General features: G+C 52.2%; 1 protein-coding gene across 2 annotated transcripts in view; it reads right to left on the reverse strand.

Annotated features, from left to right (window-relative positions):
- LOC140392549 (tumor necrosis factor receptor superfamily member 5-like) overlaps positions 1–24,755 on the reverse strand; it is an 85,210-nt gene that overhangs the window by 20,156 nt on the left and 40,299 nt on the right. For both annotated transcript variants that reach the window (XM_072477853.1, XM_072477854.1), the window contains 4 exons: positions 24,596–24,748; positions 21,606–21,696; positions 9,989–10,170; positions 1,333–1,367 (listed from right to left, as the gene is read on the reverse strand). In XM_072477853.1, the coding sequence (XP_072333954.1) occupies positions 1,333–1,367; positions 9,989–10,170; positions 21,606–21,696; positions 24,596–24,748 (461 nt within the window). The remainder of the gene's footprint in view (positions 1–1,332; positions 1,368–9,988; positions 10,171–21,605; positions 21,697–24,595; positions 24,749–24,755) is intronic.

Raw genomic sequence — 24,755 nt, forward strand, 5'->3', positions numbered from 1 at the left:
GCTCCAACTTCCTCTCATACATAAACACACACAAAATTCACACTTGCACATAAATAGATTTCAGAGTGAAGAAGGATAAATTGATCAAATTAAAGCACAAACATGTAGAAGGGGTGCACAATCTGAGGGGTTCGGCGGGCCTCAGGTAGATTTGCTGGTTCCTTGGTGGTCCCGATGCTTCCAGTTGAAATGAAATGAAAATCGCTTATTATCACAAGTAGGCTTCAATGAAGTTACTGTGAAAAGCCCCTAGTCGCCACATTCCGGCGCCTGTTCAGGGAGGCTGTTACAGTTTAAAGATATACATCTTCTGAAGACAGTAAAACAGGGTAGATTTTCTCCAAGAAGTCTCTGTCTGCAGCGGGGTCCAAAGCTTGCAAGATGGGCTGGAGGGAGAGGGAGGAAGGAGGGGCCCCACTCGGGTCTTCCCTCACTAGTGTCTCAAGTGATTGTCCTCTTATTGCAGAGAAAATAGAAGCTTAAACACAGGACTCATATCCCCCCCTCCACCCTCCTTTCATGGGCATGACCCCCTTGAGGCCCCGAACCTTGGCCATGTTACCCTGGTAGATGGGCAACCTGGCACTTCCACCCTGACAGTGCTCCTGCAAGCTTGGCAGTGCCACTCTGGCACCTTGGCAGTGTCAGGGTTGTGGTGCTAAGCTGTCAGCCTGGCAGTGCCAAAGTGCCCGTGGGGGAGGGTCAGGGGGAATCCCAGAGGAGGCCCCTCCCAGCATCTACCGATCGTGTTGCTCTCTGATTGTGACAGGATGCAGCCGGTAGATCGCGCCCAAATTGTGAGCCTGTCACATGACAGTCACCCAGTGATTCATTCTCATGTATTCCCCCTTGCAATTTTAATCAGTCAATGTCTTGGAATCCCTTTCACAGCTAGGGTCTTATTGTTCAAATTATTGGGTTTAAGGCACTTATATTCTAGCTTGACGAGTTCATGTCTTGAGAGCCCCTCTTAGCTAGAATCATATTGTCCAGATGATTAGCTTTACTGGTTCATCACCAGTTGAATAACTCAGGTGACTGCCTTGATGTCTTGCAAATGGGAACAGGATATATGGTTCACTCGTATTCCCCAGGCCATTGTCCTTGATGGATCTTTGCAGACATCGACTCCATGCCAACGGATCAGAAGTGGAAGGTACAGTGATGGAAATTGGGGGTTGCTATCTTTGCTTGTGAGCTCAAATTATCTTTGAGTCTTGTTTTCTTTAAAGTCTCTTTTCAATTCAGGTTTCCAGCTGGTGGATTAAAAACCATTATAAAGCAGGTATTCATGATAGTTATATTATATATATTCACTAAAGCTTAGCATACCTTTTCTTGTTTTTCTGTTTCATCCTGGGTTTTTTCTGATAACGTGAACAAAAAAAGTACATAAATGAGTTAAGGTAATCTGGACCAATCAGATATATATACTTAAATCTGTAACATGAGTCTATTCTGTTTGCATACAGGGCAAAACATCCAGGGCTAAAAATTGGTCCACACTGTTACCCATGTGTTGGGGCTCAAGTCTGATGTCAAGTTTGCAGCCTGCTTGTCTGGAGTCGAGAGGAAGCAGCACACATATTTGGTGCTCTCACCTCATTTACCTGCATGTGGCACAATACTGAGTATCTGCCACACAGTTGGCTGCCTCTGTGATTGTCAGAGTGCTGAGCAGCATGTGCTGTGGTGCAGCCAGCCTCCTGTTCTTAAAGGCAGTCTGTCCTTCTTAAAGGGAAGTTGCAAGGAATTACAGGAGGACGCAGTTGAATCCTGTTGTTGCAATTGTACACAAGGAAAATAGAACACAATGCAAAAAGAGGGCTCCAGGGCCATGAATGCAATGCTTAAGGTTAAATGGTGGGCATGAATAGGGGGAGACTGAGACAGAGTCTGAACGATCACCAACGGGATTAGGGTAAGCGACAGGGAGGTCTGGACCTGAGCACTTGGCAGCAACTCCACAAATCTAAAAATCTCACACTGCTAGTTATGATCAGTAAATGCATGAGCGGCCCAGTGGTTAGCACTGCTGCCTCACAGCTCCAAGTTCAGGCCTCGGGTCACTGTCTGTGCGGAGTCTGCATGTTCTCCCCGTGTCTGTGTGGGTTTCTTCCGGGTGCTCCGGTTTCCTCCCACAGTCCAAGGATGTGCAGGTTGGGTGGACTGGCCATGCTAAATTGCCCTTTAGTGGCTAAAAGGTTAGGTTGGGTTATGGTGTTAGGGTGGGGCTTAAGTAAGACGCTCTTTCCAAGTGCCAACTAGATGGGACGAATTGCCTCCTTCTGCACTGTAAATTCTGTTTACATGCCACCCTTTCCAACTTCTCTACCAACCTCTTCATCCTGCTCAATGCTCCAAAACCCCATCGCTCACCCTCTGGCACGTGATACCCAGATACTGCACTTCACCCTCACACAACTACCAATGCTGCCAGCCTCATGCCCGCCTCTCACTGCCTCCACATGCCTCCAGCTATTTAGCTGTGGTTGCCAAATGTAGTACAATCATCTCTTTGGGCACGGTGGTGCAGTGGTTAGCACTGCTGCCTCACGGCGCCGATGACCCAGGTTCGATCCCTGCCCCAGGTCACTGTCCGTGTGGAGTTTGCACATTCTCCCAGTGTCTGTGTGGGTTTCACCTCCACAACCCAAAGATGCGCAGGGTAGGTGAATTGGCCACGCTAAATTGCCCCTTAATTGGAAAAAGAATTGGGTGCACTAAATATATTTTTAAAAATATATATTCTTCTCTCTCTCTTGCAGGTCAAGCACACAAAACAGAAAGTACAGCAGAGCCAGAGAGGGTCAAAGACACGAGCATTTCTTACAGGAGTAGATGGTTCTCTGCATTGTAGGGCGGGCTATTGCAGAGATCGTGGGATTCAATGTTGCTGAGAACACACAGTATGCTCTCGTCCTATGCTCCTTCTCAACTCCCAACTCACCCTCTTCCTCCTCTCTGGTATAATGAAGCTGCTGATGGTGTCACCATGGACCTCTTGTTTCCCCTCATCCAACATTGTCTTTCTGATTTGCTGAATAAGATCTGCTGCCTGCCCAGCACAGGAGGAAGAGAGAGAGAGAGAAAGAGGACAACTGCTCAGCACTGATGAAGAGGCCCTGTCACTTCACCCACTGCCACCAGGGCAGGTACTGGCACTGCATGTGTTTCTGAGGATAGTGAAGAGTTGGAATCTGCATGTGGTCAGCTTTCCAGAGGGGAAGACGACAGATATGTTCTGCTGCAAATTCTTCAAATAAGGATCTCGATGGGGCAGCATACAAAGTGGGCCTGTTCACCTGCTGGCCTTCCAGACAGCTGCCTGTTACTGAAGCAGGGAGGAGGTGTTGTGTTCTGCTTCTTCATGTAGCATCAGCTGCTTCCTTGATGTGCACTCTGACAAAGGAAGGTTCAGACTTGGAGATAGCTTTAACACATTTATTGAACAGTTAACAATTCTCCTACTTGAGTTCGACTCTCCTGCTAATCTTGCTATAGTAACTCAGTCTAACTAACCAGTCTGCTCTAAGTCACGTGGTGGGTGTGATGCTTCTGATCTGCCCCGTGCTTCTCACTGAGTGTCGCCTGTGGAAAGAGAGAGAGCATGTGTGCCCTGTCCTTTTATATGGGTTGCCCCCTTGTGGTAGTGTCACCTCTGGGTTTCTTGACTGCCCATTGGTCGTGTCCTATTCTATGTGTTCATTAGCTGTATGTCTGCATGTCATGATGTCTCTGGTGCTCCCTCTCGTGTTCACTTAGTCTGAGTGTATTTACATTAACCCCTTGTGTATTTACAGTGATGCATATCACCACAGGAGTCAGGCTCCATTCTGGCACTAAGTATATTGCAGAGACCACGCTCACTGCAGTCTCTGCTGCATCTGTCTTCCCTCAGACCCAGAACTAATGCCCCCACCCAGATGGTCTGTCACACGTGAGTTGCTAATGCCAAACAGAATGGCCCATCCGTCCCACTGACCACATGTCCATTCTCCTGCAGGGTCCTCATCCAACGGTGCCGGCCCATCCAGGAGGGGGGTTGTCCCCCGCGCCCCCCCCCCCCCATTTGAACACCTCAGAGGGGAGCTCTGCTTCATATTCACAGCAAAACTGTTATCCCCACCCTCCCCCCGCCACACACCTGGGTGGGTGACAGTAGTGGACAGGCTTCTGGGGCACATTGTGGTGAGTACTACGCACCTGCCGATGCACATCAGGTGGAGGCAGGAATGCCCGGGCGAGACAGCAGTGGGAGGTCTGCCTGATCCCAGGACCCACCTGGGTCCCAGCCTGATGCTGATGCCTGATCCCTGGACCCAGCTGGGAGATGCTGAGCCTCTGGACCAGGGTTACCCGGAGCTGATGGAGACGCTAGGCTGCGGCTGTGAGATTCAGAGGGGCATATCAGTGACGCTCCAGCATATCCATAGCCGATTGGAGGAGTCCCAGAGGCTATGGGTGCAGGAGATAATGCGGCTAATGTGTGACACCAAGGCCAACACTGCTGGGGTGGGGACCGCAGTGGAGAGCCTGGTGCACGGCATCAGCAGCATGAGTGAAGGTGTGCCGCAGTCGGTGATGGCCATGGCTGAGCATCTCGACAGAATGTCCCAGTCTCAGGTGGGCATTGCCAAGGCGCTCCAGAGCACGTCCCGGTCGCTGGTCCAGGTGTCCCATTCTCAGGTGGGCATAGCCCAGGCGCTGTGGAGCATGTCCCAGTTTCAGGTGAGCATTGTCGGGGCGCTCCAGAGCATGCCCCAGTCACTGAGGAGCGTCGCCGAGGGCATCGACACTGCTGCAGACATTGGGGAGCCGCCAGGGCCGACAAAGGGGCGGAGGGGCATCCCAGGCTCGATCCAGCTGCCCCTCTGGCCAAGGTGAACGCCAGGGCCCAATGGGCACTGGCCGGTGGAGGGGGCACTGTGTCAACCTGGAGCCACCCTATGGAATGGCGATGGTGGCCACCAGCTACCTCCTGAGACCGAGGATATGCTGTTGGCACGAGGGCAGGGGGCCCGCCGGTCCCAGGGCCCCGTGGGCCCCAGGGCCCTGCAGAGGACACCTGCCAGGGGCATCGAAGACCATGAGACGCGGTAGTGGGCAGGCCGCTTCCACCTCTCATAGCATAGATCATATCATAGAATTTACAGTGCTGAAGGAGGCCATTTGGCCCATCGAGTCTGCACCGGCTCTTGGAAAGAGCACCGTACCCAAGGTCAACACCTCCACCCTATCCCCATAACCCAGTAACCCCACCCAACACTAAGGGAAATTTTGGACACTAAGGGGCAATTTAGCATGACCAATCCACCTAACCTGCACATCTTTGGACTGTGGGAGGAAACCGGAGCACCCGGAGGAAACCCACGCAGGCACGGGGAGAACGTGCAGACTCCGCACAGACAGTGACCCAAGCCGGAATCGAACCTGGGACCCTGGAGATGTGAAGCAATTGTGCTAACCACTGTGCTACCGTGCCGCCCACTCTCATGTGCATCCTGGGGACACACCTAGGTGTCGCAGAGTGCAAGGAAGGCTAAGCAGGTCGTGGTTCACTGAGAGGGCACGGGGGAGGGGGGTTGGGGTAAGGGGTGGAGGATGCAATGAAGATAGGGGTAGTGGTAGGGGTTGGGAGGAGTGGGGAAGATGGAGGGGGGCAACATCGGGGGATTGGGGCAGTTTGGGACATACATTTATTAGAAAAAGTTGCACTCAAGAAATATTACGCCTCTGGCACTTTGTTCCGCAATGCGGGCCGAACAGCAATCCCCTGCCCCAGCTCCCCGGGCATACAGATCCTTTGGGTTTCCATTGGGTGCTCTAGTTTCCTCGCACAGTCCAAATATGTGCACGTTAAGTGGATTAACCATGCTAAATTGCCCCTTAGTGCTCAAGGTTGCGCAGGTTATGGGGATAGGGGGAATGGGCTTAGGTAGTGTGCTCTTTCAGAGGGTCGCCGCAGGCATGATGGGCTGAATGGCCTCCTTCTGCACTGTAGGAATTCTATGATTCTTGATTTGTTATGTTCTCGGTGTAACATAAGCGGCTTCCTTGTGGTGCACTTGACAAAGGAAGGTTCAGACGTGGAGATAACTTCAACACGTTTATTAAACTATTTACAATTCTATTACTCGCGTTCGACACTACTGCTAATCCTACTATAGCCACCCAGACTGACTAACCAGTTGCTGCAATCCACGTGGTGGGTGTAATATTGAATCAACCCTGTGTCTTAACTCACTGACTGTCTCCACTGGAAAGAGGCAGATCATGTGTGTGGTGTCCTTTATATATGGGTTGGTGTAATGCCCTCCTGTGGTCGTGTCACCTCCGTGTGTATCGTGAATGTCCATTGGTCGTGTCCTATCTACCTGATATATTGGTTGAGTGTGTGTGTGTGATGTCTTTGGTGCTTCCTCTAGTGTCTAGCTAGCCGACATGTATTTACATTGATGCACATCACCACATCCCCCTTTTTTATATGTTCATATTTTCTGTACACTTTAAGAAAATTGAACAAAGAACAGGTAGATAAGGTAAGGTATATACAAGTCATGGGAACAGTGATTAAACAATAAGTCCAAATCATTTGTGTGACTCAAAAACCATCAATCACCATGGTCAAATGTCTCTCTTGATTATGAACGCCATCAACGTCTCTGTGCCACAGGAACCAAGAAGTGGTCAAATCACTTCGCTGTCTGATTTGGAGTCCCTTTCTTTCTTCGATGTTTATGATGGTGCTGTTGGATGGCATCTTGTAGCTGATACGGTGTTGACGTTGAAGAGGTACCATCAACAGTTTCATTAGAGGCCATGGTTGTGCGATATGTTGAAGTTGGATAAGACTGTACATACTGGTTCTGGCCACGTGCTGTGCAGGAAGGGTGATCCTGCTGAGAACCGTTGAAGCTTGTCGAATTGGAAACAGAATTGCTGCTCGCATAAATACTTGGTGATGGTGTGAAACTGGAACCTTGCATCTGATAGGAATATGTCGTCTGGCCAGGCTGGGGTGCAGCAAATCCTGGGCTGTAACTAAGGCATCCAGTCTGTAGTGCAGATTGCGTTTCCTGTAGTCCTCTTTCGGTCTTGATTCCATTAGTGGGCAATCCGTAGTGCTGGCCTGTTTGAGAATGTGCTGCATAGACTGCTGGCTGCTGCATGCCTGAATAGTAGGTTGGTCCAGCATGAGCTGTCATTGGCTGCACTGCTGGTGTGGAAAAAATGTGTGGATATAGCTGTGGTGAATATTGGTGTATTCCTCTTGGACTGTAGCCGCTGCTTGTTATTACTGACCCAGTGTGATTGTCACATGATCCATCTCCTGTCGTGGCATCTGCTGTCACCCAGAGGGTGCCATCACTGAGGTTGTGGCACTCCCTGTCTGGAGTAAAGTCCGGCTTTTGGTTGCTCCCCATCTGGAGTCCGGTCTGTTTTAACTGAGTCAGTGTTGGTTTGTTGATGCTCCCCGTCCGGAGCCTTAGCAGATTCACTGGAGTCAGCAGAGATTTCTTGAAGCTGCACGTCTGGAGTCGGAACATGCAGGAATGCATTGACTTGTGGAGAGGTTCGAGCGAATGAGGGTGGAAGTATCGTGGTGGCACCGGAGTCACCAGTGGTCTCACAGTGATCGTCGAGTGCCTCTGTACACACTAGCTGAGGTCTGTCACTTTGCACATCTTGCTTGGGAAGTGGGATGCTGTCGTCACTCGTCTCACATACCATGGGTAAAGCCTCAGTAGATGCTTGTTGTTCACTTGGGTTGGGTAAATTGTCAGAGTCTTCATCTGATGGTGCAAACAATGTGGGTGGACTATCATTGTCTTGCTTCATTCTTGTCTTGTCCTTCATTTGGGCTTGGACTGTCATCGTCGCTTTGTTCTTCACTGTAGCATGATAGACCGTCATGGTCGTGCTGCTATGCACTGGAGCATGGTAGACTGTCATAGTCTTCTTGCTGTTTACTTGAGCATGGCAGACTTGCATCGTCTGCCGCTAGTTGGTCAGAGGAGGTTGCTAGACCCTCATGGTCTTGTTCCTGCAAGGACTGCGCGTCGGAGTCTTGCGTTGCTTCCATCGTGGAGGCTGTCCACAAGCTCGCTGTGGAGGCTTGTGACACTGGAGTCACTTCTTGTTCATGCAAGGACTGCGGTGTGGAGTCTTACGTGTCTTCTTTCGTAGAGTCGGGAACCCTGAGGGGTGCGTGGACCTCGCTCTGTGTGGCAGCAGGCCGCTCTCTGTGGGCTTGTACCGCTCTCTGTCTCTTGGTTTCAGGCTGCAGCATCATCCTGCACTCACGAGTCGGGATGTCATATCTGCTGGGCTGAAGATCCTCAAATCCGAAGAATTCACCTTTGGGGTCGTCAATGTGCAACACGTCTAGTTGCGGTTCGGATTTGGTACTGGGGTAGCCTCCCAAGGTGAAAGGTTCAGCTGAGTCATTGTCTTCTAGGACCATATCATCACTGTTTGTGTCGGAGCTGGCACTGGGCTCGCGAGGTCCAGAGAAAATGTAAAGGTCGGTATCGAAGTATTCAAGGTCGGAATCATCAGTTTGGGTGTAGGTAACTGCTTGTTGCAGGGTTCTTCGGAGGTTAATTTCATTTCCTGGTTCAATTTGAGGCATTGTGCTGTCATTCCAGGTGAAGGAAGGTAGTTTTACAGGTTTAAAAGATTTTTTCTTTGATTTGGGACGTTTCCCCTTTAAATGGGCGTTGTCCGGGGCCTCCGACATCATGACTCATGTGACGTACTGCGTAGGAAGCGATTGCGCATGCGCAGATCGCGGTTCCTTTACTTAGGGCCTTTTTCGCAATCGCGCATGCGCAAACGGACTTTCCCGTTCTGTGCGCTTCTTGCGCAACTGCGCAAGTGCAGTCCCTTTAGAAAGATGGCTGCCGATCAAAACTGTTCTCTGCTCCGGGATCTCGGTCTCGTGGTGAGTACTGGCGCTTCTTTTACCTTTTCTTGCTGGTTGGAGTGTGCTTTCCTCACAGTATATGCCGAATTTGTCCAGGACTGCCTGGAAGTCGCTCCTGTTTTGCCCTTTGGAGAACTTGAATTTTAAAAAGATTTCTTCTGCTCTGGCACCGGCGATGGTGAGGAGAAGCTCTGTCTTTTCAGCATCAGCCAGGTCTTCTAGTTCGGCTGCTATTGGAAGATTTCAAACATCTGCCGGAATACCCGTCAGCCCTCGCGGAGATCGCCGTGGCACTGGAGCTGCTGCGGAACCCGGATCTCGAACATCTTGCCTGGGTATTGTTGCTGGTTGTCACTGTACGTTGAGTTATGGCTATGTGGATTGAAACAGTTCAGTCCTGGTATCATGATTTGTTATGTTGTTGGTGTAACATAAGCGGCTTCCTTGTGGTGCACTTGACAAAGGAAGGTTCAGACGTGGAGATAACTTCAACACGTTTATTAAACTATTTACACTTCTATTACTCGGGTTCGACACTACTGCTAATCCTACTATAGCTACCCAGACTGACTAACCAGTTGCTGCAATCCAGGTGGTGGGAGTGATATTGAATCAGCCCTGTGTCTTAACTCACTGACTGTCTCCACTGGAAAGAGGCAGATCATGTGTGTGGTGTCCTTTACATATGGGTTGGTGTAATGCCCTCCTGTGGTCGTGTCACCTCCGTGTGTATCGGGAATGTCCATTGGTCGTGTCCTATCTACCTGATCTATTGGTTGAGTGTGTGTGTGTGATGTCTTTGGTGCTCCCTCTAGTGTCTAGCTAGCTTACATGTATTTACATTGATGCACATCACCACAATTCTATTTGTAGTGGCTTATATTGTAGTTGATCAGGAATTGTATAGTTTAACAAATAAATATTAACCAGCCTCATTTTGCACACAAGTCTAGAGATTCTTCAGGTAACCCAGGACCAAGCATGGGTAATTGTAAATCGAGATTCTGAGCAGTTAAATCAAGTGACTTTTTGTACAGATAACTCAACTGATTTACTCACCTGCATTGTCTGACCTGCCAGTCCTTCCACATCTCACCCAATTCTCATTCCAGAATATAATTACTGCAACGCAGAGTATTGCAAATACTACAAGTGGCAAAACAATAAACTCTGGGTAGATGCACTTTTTATTTTTTAAATTTGATCCTCCCACCATCGAAACCATACCTAATGCACGACAACTAGGGAAAAAGTGCAGAACAATTAATTAAGACAAATATTCATTGTTAATTTTCTAATTCTTATACTAATTAAATGATTGCCTATTGAAATATCACCGTAAACATAGTGGAGTATGACTTCAATCAAAGTTTTCAAACTTAGGGTCATGGACCCATGGGCCAAGACCGTCCAAAGGTCCTGCGACACATGACCGACCTAACAGCTAGGTGGCATGGGCCATCGCCCAGGGTACCACGGTCCAATGTGAGTGAGTGAGTGGCGGCCAGATACATGGGGCGGGATTCTCCGATCCGGGGGCTAAGTGTTGACGCCGTCAAAAACGGCGTCATCTGGCCCCTAGGATCAGCGATCCTGTGCCGCACAGGGGGCCAGCACGGCATTGGAGAGCCTCACGCTGCTCCAGCTGTCGAATTGGGCATCAGCACGGGCGGCGCGAGTTCGCGCACGCACGGCATAGCCGGCACAGGTCACGCAGGCGCATGGGTTGCCGTCTCTGCACCGGCCCCGATGCACCATGGCAGAGACCTACAGGGGCCCGGCACGGAGGAACATAGACCCCCACCGGAATAAGCCCGCCCGCCGATCGGTAGGATCCGGAGTCAGATCACCCCTCCCCCCACCAGGCCGCACCCCCCCCCCCCCCTCCGCAGCCAGAACGCTGAGGTCACGCTGGGTAGGACCACACGAGAACAAAGCCGGTGGAACTCTGCTGAACATTGCTGGGTACTCGGCCCATCGCGCGGGGAGAATCGCGGGGTGGGAGGGACGCGTTCAGCGGCCCCCGACTGGCCAATTGCCGGCGATTCTCCGGTCGCTGGAGAATCGGCGGACCACCATCAGAGCGGTGTTGCGTGATTTGCGTCCCCCCCCGCCAATTCTCTGACCTGGCACAGGGTGGGAGAATCCCGCCCATGGTCTGCTCCCCCCATGCTCCAGTGGTGTCCTGCAAAGATCTGTATTGGTATCGCAAATATTCATCTAATTTCTTAGCGATTTATATGATGGATTAAAAAGTCACGTATCCAAATTTGCCGATGACACAAAGAGAGGTGTTATTGTCGGCAGTGTAGAAACATACAGGGATATTAGAGGGTCAAAGGCTTATAATGGTGGAGTTCCCTATGCGACAGAGAATGCAGTGTCGGACAAAAAACGGGATCAACTCAATTCCCCTTTTTATCTGCAGAAAGCACTTAACTGCCTTTGAACTGGTCCAAGAGCTGTCAATCATAGCTAGATGTTTATAAACACTGCGGTGAGTTTCACAGCTGGCTACTTCAAATTCACTCAAGCATGAAGGGAAATGAGATTAAACATTCCAGACAGTGTGTGTGTAAGCTGTCAATCACAGCCAAGTAAAATCAATTTCACATTGATATGAATGAAAGCCTTTCAAATCAAAGATCTGAAGAGATTAAACCAAGTTGATGTGGGTTTCCCTGTCTATGAATTTACAGGTGGTACATTACCTACCTGAGTATTGCACAGGTGATATGTTTTATTGACTCTGTCTGGACTGCTCTCTAGCATCCAGGCAGGGGTCTCTGTAATGGGGGGGGGGTCCCAGGCAGGAGTCTGTAATGTTGGGGGGGGGGGTTCCCAGACAGGAGTCTCTGTAATGGGAGTTTTCCAGACAGGGGTCTCTGTAATGGGGGGCTCCCAGGCAGGGGTCTCTGTAATGGGGAGGGGGCTCCCAGGCAGGGTCTCTGTAATGGGGGGGGGGAGGGGGGGCTCCCAGGCAGGGGTCTCTGTAATGGGGGGGGCTCCCAGGCAGGAGTCTTTGTAATGGAGGGGGCTCCAAGACAGGGGTCTCTGTAATGGAGGGGGGGGGGGTGCTCCCAGGCAGGACTCTCTGTAATGGGGTGGGGGAGGGTTCCCAGGCAGGAGTCTCTGTAATGGGGGGGGGGGGGGCGGCAGGGGGGGGGGCGCCAGTCAGGGGGCTTTGTAATGGGGGGTTTCCAGACAGGGGTCTCTGTAATGGGGGTGGGGGGGAGGGCTCCCAGGCAGGGGTCTCTGTAATGGGAGGTTTCCTGACAGGGGTCTCTGTAATGGGGTGGGGCTCCCAGGCAGGGGTCTCTGTAATGGGGGGGAAGCTCCCAGGCAGGAGTCTCTGTAATGAGGGGGAGGGGTGCTCCCAGGCAGGGGTCTCTGTATTGGGGGGTTTCCAGACAGGGGTCTCTGTAATGGGGGGGGGGGCTCCCAGGCAGGGGTCTCTGTAATGAGGGGGGGCTCCCAGGCAGGGGTCTCTGTAATGGGGGGGGGGTGCTCCCAGGCAGGAGTCTTTGTAATGGAGGAGGCTCCAAGACAGGGGTCTCTGTAATGGGGGGGGGGGGGTGCTCCCAGGCAGGAGTATCTGTAATGGGGGGTTTCCAGACAGGGGTCTGTAATGGGGTGGGGGAGGGTTCCCAGACAGGAGTCTCTGTAATGGGGGGGGGGGGCTGCCAGCCAGGGGGCTCTGTAATGGGGGGGGGTGGGGGGGCTCCCAGGCAGGGGTCTCTGTAATGGGGGGTTTCCAGACAGGGGTCTCTGTAATGGGGGGGGGGGCTCCCAGGCAGGGGTCTCTGTAATGGGGGGGGGGGCTCCCAGGCAGGGGTCTCTGTTATGGGGGGGGCTCCCAGGCAGGGGTCTCTGTAATGGGGGGGGCTCCCAGACAGGAGTTTCGGTAATAGGGGGGGGCTCCCAGGCAGGGGTCTCTGTAATGGGGGGGAGGGGGGCTCCCAGGCAGGGGTCTCTGTAATGGGGGGAGGGGGGCTCCCAGACAGGGGTCATTGTAACGGGGGGGGGGGGGGGGGGCTCCCAGGCAGGGGTCTCTGTGATGAGGGGGGGGCTCCCAGGCAGGGGTCTCTGTAATGGGGGGGGGTGCTCCCAGGCAGGAGTCTTTGTAATGGAGGGGGCTCCAGGACAGGGGTCTCTGTAATGGGGGGGGGGGGGGGGGCTCCCAGGCAGGAGTCTCTGTAATGGGGGGTTTCCAGACAGGGGTCTGTAATGGGGTGGGGGAGGGTTCCCAGGCAGGAGTCTCTGTAATGGGGGGGGGGGGGGGGCTGCCAGGCAGGGGGCTCTGTAATGGGGGGGGGCTCCCAGGCAGGGGTCTCTGTAATGGGGGGTTTCCAGACAGGGGTCTCTGTAATGGGGGGGGGGGCTCCCAGGCAGGGGTCTCTGTAATGGGGGGGGCTCCCAGGCAGGGGTCTGTTATGGCGGGGGGCTCCCAGGCAGGGGTCTCTGTAATGGGGGGGGGGGGGCTCCCAGACAGGAGTTTCGGTAATGGGGGGGGCTCCCAGGCAGGGGTCTCTGTAATGGGGGGGAGGGGGGCTCCCAGGCAGGGCTCTCTGTAATGGGGGGAGAGGGGCTCCCAGGCAGGGGTCTCTGTAATGGGGGGGGGGGGGGGAGCTCCCAGACAGGGGTCTCTGAAATGGGGGTGGGGGGTTTCCAGGCAGGGGTCTCTGAAATGGGGGTTCCCAGGCAGGGGTCTCTCTTATGGGGGGGCCATACTCGATTATAGTATGTCTCTGGTGGGTCTCTCATATGGGGGTTTCTGGTGGGGTCTCTGTAATGGGTTGCCTGGTTGGGGGGGGGGTTAAGTCACCCTCATACTGTGGCGGACATCGTTATCGGGCCACTCGATTAATCTCTGGCACGAGAACATGGGGCTGCATTCTCCGATTTTGAGGCTATGTCCGGAGATCCGTGGCGTTTTAAGTGGGAAAAACCGGCGGCGCCCCAGCAGCTATCCACCGACCGGTGAGGGGCGAGCAGCCGAGCCACGTAAAATGCCCGGCCTCCACAAAATGAACAGCCGGAGAATTGCCGGGTGCGTGGCCACACATGCACATGGTGACGACCTGCAGCGGCTGCACCATACAACATGCGCTGTGCATGGACCCGACCTGCAAGATAGTGCCCCCCTAGATACCTCCTCGCCATCCCGTGGCCACCCCCACCAGTCCCCCAGCCCTCGCTGAAGCTTCCCCGGCCAGCGGTCGGGAACTCGGCCCATCGGGAGCCGAGCATCGGGGGGGGGCCTGTTTTGGAGGGGCGGAGCATGGGCAATCTGCGTAAAACAGGTTGTAAAAATGGATTCTCCGCCCGATCGCCGATTATGAAATCGCCGTCGGGAAACGGAGAATCCCGGCCACAGTCTCCCAAACGGAGAATCCCGGCCACAGTCTCCCAAATGGAGAATCCCGCCCACAGTCTCCCAAACGGAGAATCCCGGCCACAGTCTCCCAAACGGAGAATCCCGCCCACAGTCTCCCAAACGGAGATTCCCGCCCACAGTCTCCCAAACGGAGAATCCCGCCCACAGTCTCCCAAACGGAGAATCCCGCCCACAGTCTCCCAAACGGAAAATCCCGCCCACAGTCTCCCAAACGGAGATTCCCGCCCACAGTCTCCCAAACGGAGAATCCCGGCCACAGTCTCCCAAACGGAGAATCCCGGCCACAGTCTCCCAAACGGAGAATCCCGCCCACAGTCTCCCAAACGGAGAATCCCGGCCACAGTCTCCCAAACGGAGAATCCCGCCCACAGTCTCCCAAACGGAGATTCCCGCCCACAGTCTCCCAAACGGAGAATCCCGCCCACAGTCTCCCAAACGGAGAATCCCGGCCACAGTCTCCCAAACGGAGAATCCCGCCCACAGTCTCCCAAACGGAGAATCCCGCCCACAGTCTCCCAAACGGAGAATTCCGCCCACAGTCTCCCAAACGGAGAATCCCGCCCACAGTCTCCCAAATGGAGATTCCCGCCCACAGTCTCCCAAACGGAGAATCCCGCCCACAGTCTCCCAAACGGAGAATCCCGGCCACAGTCTCCCAAACGGAGAATTTCAGCCACCGTGTGCTGTTTTGGTCTCCTTATTTAAGAAAGATTTAAGTGCGTTGCAGTTGGTTCAAAGGAGGTTTACTAGATTGATAGCTGGAATGAGCAGGTTGTCTTCTGAGGTAAGGCTGGGCTTGTTTCCATTAATGTTTTGAAGAACGAGGGGTGATTTGATTGATGTGTATAAGATTCTGAACAATGTTGATAAAGTGGTCATGGAAAGGAAGTTTCCTCTTGTGGGTGAGTTCAGGACACAGTTTAAAATGAGGGGACACGATTATAGGACAGAACATAGAACATACAGTGCAGAAGGAGGCCACTCGGCCCATCGAGTCTGCACCGACCCACTTAAGCCCTCACTTCCACCCTATCCCCATAACCCAATAACCCCTCCTAACCTTTTTCGGTCACTAAGGGCAATTTAGCGCGGCCAATCCATGATAAGGGGTCCTCTCAGCAGGCTGTGTGATTTGGAACTCCCTGCCTCAGACAGCGGTGGAGGTGGGGGGGTCACTGAATATTTTTCAGGTGGAAGTAGATAGATTCTTGCTGGGCAAGGAGACCAGAGGTTATCAGGGGTAGATGGGAACGTGGAACCCAACACAAACACAGATCAGCCACGATCTTATTGAATGGCGGAGCAGGCCCAAGGGGCTGAATGGCCTCCTTCTGCCCCTATCTCGTATGTTGAAAGTTTTAGAGATGGTTAATGCTGTTGGTTCCAATGTCAAAGGCCTTCAGTTACATGGATAGCTTGGAGACGCTGAGCTGCTCTTACAGAAGAGAAGGTGGGAAGGAAATTTTATAAAAGGGGTCAGGATAAAGTAAAGGGAGAGAAATTGTTCCCATTGGCAGACAATTCAATTGGTCAAGAACCAGTGAAGGTCAATTTAAGGTGAATGGCAAAAGGACCAATGACAACATGAGGAAAACCTTTTTTTTTTACATAGTATGTGGCTAGGGTCTGGAAGACATTGCCTGATAGTGTGGTGCAGGCAGATTTAATCCTGCTTTCCAATAGGGAATTGGGTGAACGCATGAAGGGAACAAACTTTGCTGGGTCAGCAGGACAGGGTGGGGAAGTGGGACCATAGGCGCTGTCATCATTCTATCATCCCAAAATGCTCGCGGGACTAAATGGCCTACACTTATTCCAGTGTTTTGAAGTAAATATCGTATCACGTAACAGCATTATGAAAACACTCTTTACATGCAGCACATTTATATATAATGACTATTATATAATGTTAAATGGGTGGGGTAGGTGACTGTCATTACTAATCCATTTGAAAATAGATTCTTCAGTCAGAAATGTTTTAAGCGAGTGTCCTATTGCGTACCATAAGGATTGATAAAAAATAATGGTTTGTTTTTAGATTAAACTTATTTAAATTATTACACTGAACATCAAAGTATATCATTCTTTAGTGAAATTTCCAGATTCAAAAATGGCTCAATTGTTTATGAGCTTCATTTGTCTCTGAAATATTTTGATAGATTGGAAATGATATCGCTATGAGGACGGGTTCAATATTACAAAAGTGCGGGAGGGGAGAGAATAGGGTCATCATGTCTGTGCTGGCCATCAAACACCTATCTGTTCTAATCCCATTTCCCAGCGCTTTGTCCAGTCTTGTACGATATGGGCGGGATTCTCCGTTTCTGAGACTAAGTGTTGACACCAATGCAAAATTCTTGGACTTTCACGACAGCAAAACTGGCGCCGAAGCCGGATCGATTCAACAACTGTGGAGGTGCTCGCACCAACATCGCAACGGATTCCAATGGAAAACGGTGCGGGATTCGCCGGGTCCGTGATTGACACTCGGGAGGCTGACAAGCTGCAGCCGCACATACACATTACACTCCCCACACACACTCACCCCAGCCGCACACACACATTACACTCCCCACACACACTCATCCCAGCCGCACACACACACTACACTCTCCACACACACTCAACCCAGCCGCACACACACATTACACTCTCCACACACACTCATCCCAGCCGCACACACACACTACACTCCCCACACACACTCATCCCAGCCGCACACACACACTACACTCTCCACACACACTCAACCCAGCCGCACACACACATTACACTCTCCACACACACTCATCCCAGCCGCACACACACATTACACTCCCCACACACACTCATCCCAGCCGCACACACACACTACACTCTCCACACACACTCATCCCAGCCGCACACACACATTACACTCTCCACACACACTCATCCCAGCCGCACACACACATTACACTCCCCACACACACTCATCCCAGCCGCACACACACATTACACTCCCCACACACACTCATCCCAGCCGCACACACACACTACACTCTCCACACACACTCATCCCAGCCTCACACACACACTACACTCTCCACACACACTCACCCCAGCCGCACACACACATTACACTCTCCACACACACTCATCCCAGCCGCACACACACATTACACTCCCCACACACACTCATCCCAGCCGCACACACACACTACACTCTCCACACACACTCATCCCAGCCGCACACACACATTACACTCTCCACACACACTCATCCCAGCCGCACACACACATTACACTCCCCACACACACTCATCCCAGCCGCACACACACATTACACTCCCCACACACACTCATCCCAGCCGCACACACACACTACACTCTCCACACACACTCATCCCAGCCGCACACACACACTACACTCCCCACACACACTCATCCCAGCCGCACACACACACTACACTCCCCACACACACTCATCCCAGCCGCACACACACACTACACTCTCCACACACACTCATCCCAGCCGCACACACACATTACACTCTCCACACACACTCATCCCAGCCGCGCACACACACTACACTCTCCACACACACTCATCCCAGCCGCACACACACATTACACTCTCCACACACACTCATCCCAGCCGCACACACACATTACACTCTCCACACACACTCATCCCAGCCGCACACACATTACACTCTCCACACACACTCATCCCAGCCGCACACACACATTACACTCCCCACACACACTCATCCCAGCCGCACACACACATTGCACTCCCCACACACACTCATCCCAGCCGCACACACACATTACACTCCCCACACACACTCATCCCAGCCGCACACACACATTACACCCCCCACACACACTCATCCCAGCCACACACACACATTACGCTCCCCACACACACTCATCCCAGCCACACACACACATTACACTCCCCACACACACTCATCCCAGCCGCACACACACAATACACTCCCCACACACACTCATCCCAGCCGCACACACACATTACACTCCCCACACACACTCATCCCAGCCGCACACACAGATTACACTCCCCACACACACTCATCCCAGCCGCACACACACAATACACTCCCCACACACACTCATCCCAGCCGCACACACACATTGCACTCTCCACACATTCATCCCAGCCGCACACACACATTGCACTCCCCACTCACACTCATCCCAGCCGCACACACACACACTGAGCTGCTCTTACAGAAGAGAAGGTGGGAAGGAAATTTTATTATATAAAATTTTATTTTATAAAAAAATTTTATAAACTCCCCACACGCACTCATCCCAGCCGCACACACACTACACTCCCCACACACACTCATCCCAGCCGCACACACACATTACACTCCCCACACACACTCATCCCAGCCGCACACACACATTACACTCCCCACACACACTCATCCCAGCCGCACACACACATTGCATTCCCCACACACACTCATCCCAGCCGCACACACACATTACACTCCCCACACACACTCATCCCAGCCGCACACACACATTGCATTCCCCACACACACTCATCCCAGCCGCACACACACATTACACTCCCCACACACACTCATCCCAGCCGCACACACACATTACACTCCCCACACACACTCATCCCAGCCGCACACACACATTACACTCCCCACACACACTCATCCCAGCCGCACACACACATTACACTCCCCACACACACTCATCCCAGCCGCACACACACATTACACTCCCCACACACACTCACCCAGCCGCACACACACATTACACTCCCCACACACACTCATCCCAGCCGCACACACACATTACACTCCCCACACACACTCACCCAGCCGCACACACACATTACACTCCCCACACACACTCATCCCAGCCGCACACACACATTACACTCCCCACACACACTCATCCCAGCCGCACACACACATTGCATTCCCCACTCACACTCATCCCAGCCGCATACACACATATTACACTCCCCACACACACTCATCCCAGCCTCACACACACATTACACTCCCCACACACACTCATCCCAGCCGCACACACATTACACTCCCCACACACACTCATCCCAGCCGCACACACACATTGCACTCCCCACACACACTCATCCCAGCCTCACACACACATTACACTCCCCACACACACTCATCCCAGCCGCACACACACATTACACTCCCCACACACTCATCCCAGCCGCACACACACATTACACTCCCCACACACACTCATCCCAGCCGCACACACACATTGCACCCCCCACACACACTCATCCCAGCCGCACACACACATTACACTCCCCACACACACTCATCCCAGCCGCACACACACATTACACTCCCCACACACACTCATCCCAGCCGCACACACACATTACACTCCCCACACACACTCACCCAGCTGCACACACACATTACACTCCCCACACACACTCATCCCAGCCGCACACACACATTACACTCCCCACACACACTCATCCCAGCCGCACACACACACTACACTCTCCACACACACTCATCCCAGCCGCACACACACATTACACTCCCCACACACACTCATCCCAGCCTCACACACACATTACATTCCCCACACACACTCATCCCAGCCGAACACACACATTACACTCCCCACACACACTCACCCCAGCCGCACACACACATTACACTCCCCACTCACACTCATCCCAGCCACACACACACACTACACTCCCCACACACACTCACCCCAGCCGCACACACACATTACTCTCCCCACACACACTCATCCCAGCCGCACACACACATTGCACCCCCCACACACACTCCTCCCAGCCAACAAGATGGCGCTGGTGCGTGCCCGTACACCTGATGGGTTGGCTGAAGACACCTAGGGGGTGCCCTGGAGGGACACCTATACGAACCGTGGCCCTAAATTCACAGCGGGCTATCAGCGGTGTGCGCAGCTGCATGGCAGCCTTGCCGGCTGCAGCAATGTTGTTCCATGCCAGGCCACCCCGACCCCACAGCCCACCTCCTGGCCACCCCCCGCTACTCTCCCCATCCCTGGCCCCCCAGCCGGCGCCACTACTGTCAGCAAACTATGGCGATGTTGGAAACTTTTGTACCCCCTCTCTCTCCTTCAGCAGTCACAACGCCGGTTTCACGATTTTTAAAAACACAAGTGAACTGCACCATCGGCAACTCGGCCCATCGAAGGCGGAGAATCACGGAGGCCCCGGAGAATACCGGGTGGGGCCCGCTAATGACATGCAAACGGTGTTTACTGTACGTGTGTTCTGGACCGCATTGACGCTGCTGTCGAGGTGACGGAGAATTGCGATTTGGTGTCAAATCGGCGGCCACCGCGATTTTAGCGTCAGAACCTATTCTCCGCCCAATCGCGTTTCGCAATTTTGGCGGCAGCCAATGGAGAATCCAGCCAATCACAAGAGCTCATCTAAATGCTTCTTAAATGTTGTGAGGGTTCCCGCCTCCATCACCCTTTCAGGCAGTGAGTTCCAGATTCCCATCACCCTCTGGGTAAAAAGGTCTTTCCTCAAATACCCTCTGAATCCCCTGCCCCTTACCTTAAATCTAACACCCCTGGTGTTGACCGCTCTTATTAAGGGGGGGAAGTCTGTTCCTATCTACCCTCTCTTTGTCCTTCATAATTTTGTACATCTCAATCTGGTCCCCCCTCAGCTTTATCTGCTCGAAGGAAAACAACCCAGCCTAACCAGCCTCTCTTCATAGCTGAAACGCTCCAGCCCAGGGCAACACCCTGGTGAATCTCCTCTGCACCCCCTCCAGTGCAATCACATCCCTCCCTATAGTGTGGTGAGCAGACCTGCACCCAGTACTCGAGCTGTGGCCTCACCAGCGTTTTATACAGCTCCATCATCACCTCCCTGCTCTCATATTCCATACCTTGGCTAATAAAGGCACGAATCCCATGTGCCTTCTTAACCACCTTATCGACCTGTCCTGCTGCCTTCTATGGGCATGCACCCCAAGGTCCCTCTGCATACTTCCTAGCGTCCTATCGTTCATTGTATATTCCTTTGCCTTGTTAGTCCTCCCACAATGCATCACCTCACACTTTTCACAGTGAAATTGCATCTGACATTGTTCTGCCCATTTGACCGTCTATATTGTCCTGTAATCTAACGCTATCCTCCTCACTATTTACCACACCAAATCCAGGTAAATTCGCTTTTAAAACATTCATAAATCACAGTTAACTACACTGTAATGAATTAGCATAAATGTTATTCTGGATTATTTTTGGTAAACTCACTTAGTGATTGGTTTGCATTTGTTCATAGTTGTCGAATCTGAATAAGTTCCAGGAGGACACAACACACAGATATTATCTGATGTACCTGTTCCTGAAAGCAGATGTAGCAATATCACATACCTCGGAAAATAAATAACTTTAAATCTTTCAATAAATTTGCACAAGTGAGTGCAATATTACTTGGGAGTAATATTTGAAACTCATTTGTTTCTGCCGAGTTGAACTTAACTTAGATGATGAATACTCAATGTAATAACAAATAATTTATTGAGTAACTAATCAATTTGCTTGTGAGTTCTTTTCTTCAATACTTATACTGGTGTTTGAATTAGACAAGGTAGATTTAGATTAACAATGAAATATTATGCTTTAGACTCTGAGCTTGCTATACGTCTGTCCTCTAGCTACAACACACACGAAGCTGTACATGCAGCTGTATAGAACCTTAGTTAGGCCACACTTGGAGTATAGTGTTCAATTCTGGTCGCCACACTACCAGAAGGATGTGGAGGCTTTAGAGAGGGTGCAGAAGAGATTTACCAGAATGTTGCCTGGTATGGAGGGCATAAGCTATGAGGAGCGATTGAATAAACTCTGTTTGTTCTCACTGGAACGAAGGAGGTTGAGGGGCGACCTGATAGAGGTATACAAAATTATGAGGGGCATAGACAGAGTGGATAGTCAGAGGCTTTTCCCCAGGGTAGAGGGGTCAATTACTAGGGGGCATAGGTTTAAGGTGAGAGGGGCAAAGTTTAGAGTAGATGTACGAGGCAAGTTTTTTACGCAGAGGGTAGTGGGTGCCTGGAACTCACTACCGGAGGAGGTAGTGGAGGCAGGGACGATAGGGACATTTAAGGGGCATCTTGACAAATATATGAATAGGATGGGAATAGAAGGATACGGACCCAGGAAGTGTAGAAGATTGTAGTTTAGTCGGGCAGTATGGTCGGCACGGGCTTGGAGGGCCGAAGGGCCTGTTCCTGTGCTGTACATTTCTTTGTTCTTTGTTCTTTTGAAGAGAGTGGGAAAACAGATTGTCGTTGTTTACATACCCCGTGTAGTGTTGCCCTCTCGTAATCATCTGACTCTACTGACTACACATTAACCCTTCATGTATTTACATATACAGAGCTCACTACAGTGAGATGTGTGAATGGAGTTCAGCACTGTCAACATGGGGAGTGAATTTGGAGCCAGAATGTAATCTCTTTCTGGGGAGTTAATTTCCTCCTGGGATCATTAGCAGGCTATCAGTGATATTAACTTACAGGCCTCCTTTAAATGCCACAGGCTCATTTCCCACCCTAAGATCAAGCAGCCCTAGGCCACTTGTTGGTCTCCAGGTGGTGACGGGGAGTGTATTTTGAGAGGGCCATGGGAGGGATTTTGGGGGGGGGAGGGAGTCTGGATAAAAGAAGCTGCCAATTTCCTTGTATACTGAGTCCCCTGGTTTGCGGTTGCAAATTGTACTTGCAAGATGCATGTTATTTCCCCGCGCAGACCGGCCCCGCCCCCGCGCAGACCAGCCCCGCCCCCGCGCAGACCGGCCCCGCCCCCGCGCAGACCGGCCCCGCCCCCGCGCAGACCGGCCCCGCCCCCGCGCAGACCGGCCCCGCCCCCGCGCAGACCGGCCCCGCCCTCGCGCAGACCGGCCCCGCCCCCGCGCGGACCCCGCAGGAGAATGTGGCCCATAACAGGTGGGAGAGGGTCTAGACGGGCGGCGGAGTGCCTCACCCCCAATGAGGGACGGGTCCTGTAGCTTGCAGGGGTAACCAAAGACAGGCCAGTCACCGTCGCCGAGATTGGCCTGTGCTTTTGAGGTGAGGATCCACCGGCCCCCACCCAGATAACCTGTCACACGAGTGTTGTTCATGCCAGACAGAATGATCTGTGTCCCGTCCCCGTCCCCCAACCATGAGAACACCTCAGATGAGAGCTCCGAGGATGCCACCATAGAGGCGTCACAGCTGCCATCCCCACCCTCCACCAGCACAGAGACACACACCTGGATGGGCAAAGGTAGTGGGCAGGCTTCGGGGGCACAATCTGGTGAGCACCTCACAGTTGCTGATGCACATCAGGTGGAGGCAGGAACACCCAGGAGAGACAGCAGACGGAGATCTGCCGGATTCCAGGACCAGCTTCTGACACGTGTACCAGTCGGATGCTGAGCCTCTGGGCCAGGTTATCCTGGAGCTGATGCAGATACTAGGATGCAGCCATGAGATCCATAGGAGGCCGGCGGCGGAGGGGGTGGGGTTTGGTGCGGTGATAAGCACTGCTACCTCACGGCACTGAGGCCCCGGGTTCGATCCACGCTAAATTGCCCCATAGTCACCCTTGTTGAGGCAGAGCCTCCTGCTGTCCGACATCTCTTCAAACCCCCCCCCCCCCCCACCCGATACACACACCCACCCTCTGGTCGCAGGTGTGTCACCAGTGCTGCGGCCCAGCTCCAGGGTGTTTGGTTGTTTTCTGCTGCTCCTGACGTTGTGCAGCCTCCAGTGATCAGGCGATGTGTCCGGGTTACAAAGTCCTGTTGGGGTGCCAGGCAGTAACACCCGTTTGTGATGTGGCACGCCTACCCACAGGTAGACGCTTCGCAGCTGGGTCCTATCCGCATGTCGGACCCAAATTCGTTGTTTCCCACTTTTGGACTCTCCCACGATCCTTGAAATCCCACCAAAATAGCTAATCCTGTTTTCTTATATTTGCATTAATGTAGTGGATTTCAATGCCATGAACCTTCCAGTGTGTGAAATAGTGACCAACTTTCCCTGCAGCATAAAAGCAACTACACTTCAGAAATAATTCTTTGGCTGTAAAACACATTAGGATATTCAGAGGAATTGAAATCCACTACATTAATGCAAGTTGTTTCTGTCAAAATGGCCTTCTTCTATGCTTAAGATTCTATATCCACACCACAGATTTAATACAGTGACATTATTGGCTTACTGACCTTTCAAACATGCAGTCTAACATCATACCTGGCAATTTAATCCCTTCGCCTGCTGGACATTGTGTGTGACGTTTGCAATTCCAGCAGGTATCAAACCCTTTTTTACTGCAGAAATACCCGTCTCGGCAGCCACACACAGCGTTTTTATTAAACTGACATTTGTGAAATATAACGAATCCATCTATATC

The sequence above is a fragment of the Scyliorhinus torazame genome, chromosome 16 (assembly GCF_047496885.1).
Source record: "Scyliorhinus torazame isolate Kashiwa2021f chromosome 16, sScyTor2.1, whole genome shotgun sequence".
Taxonomy (NCBI): Eukaryota; Metazoa; Chordata; class Chondrichthyes; order Carcharhiniformes; family Scyliorhinidae; genus Scyliorhinus; species Scyliorhinus torazame.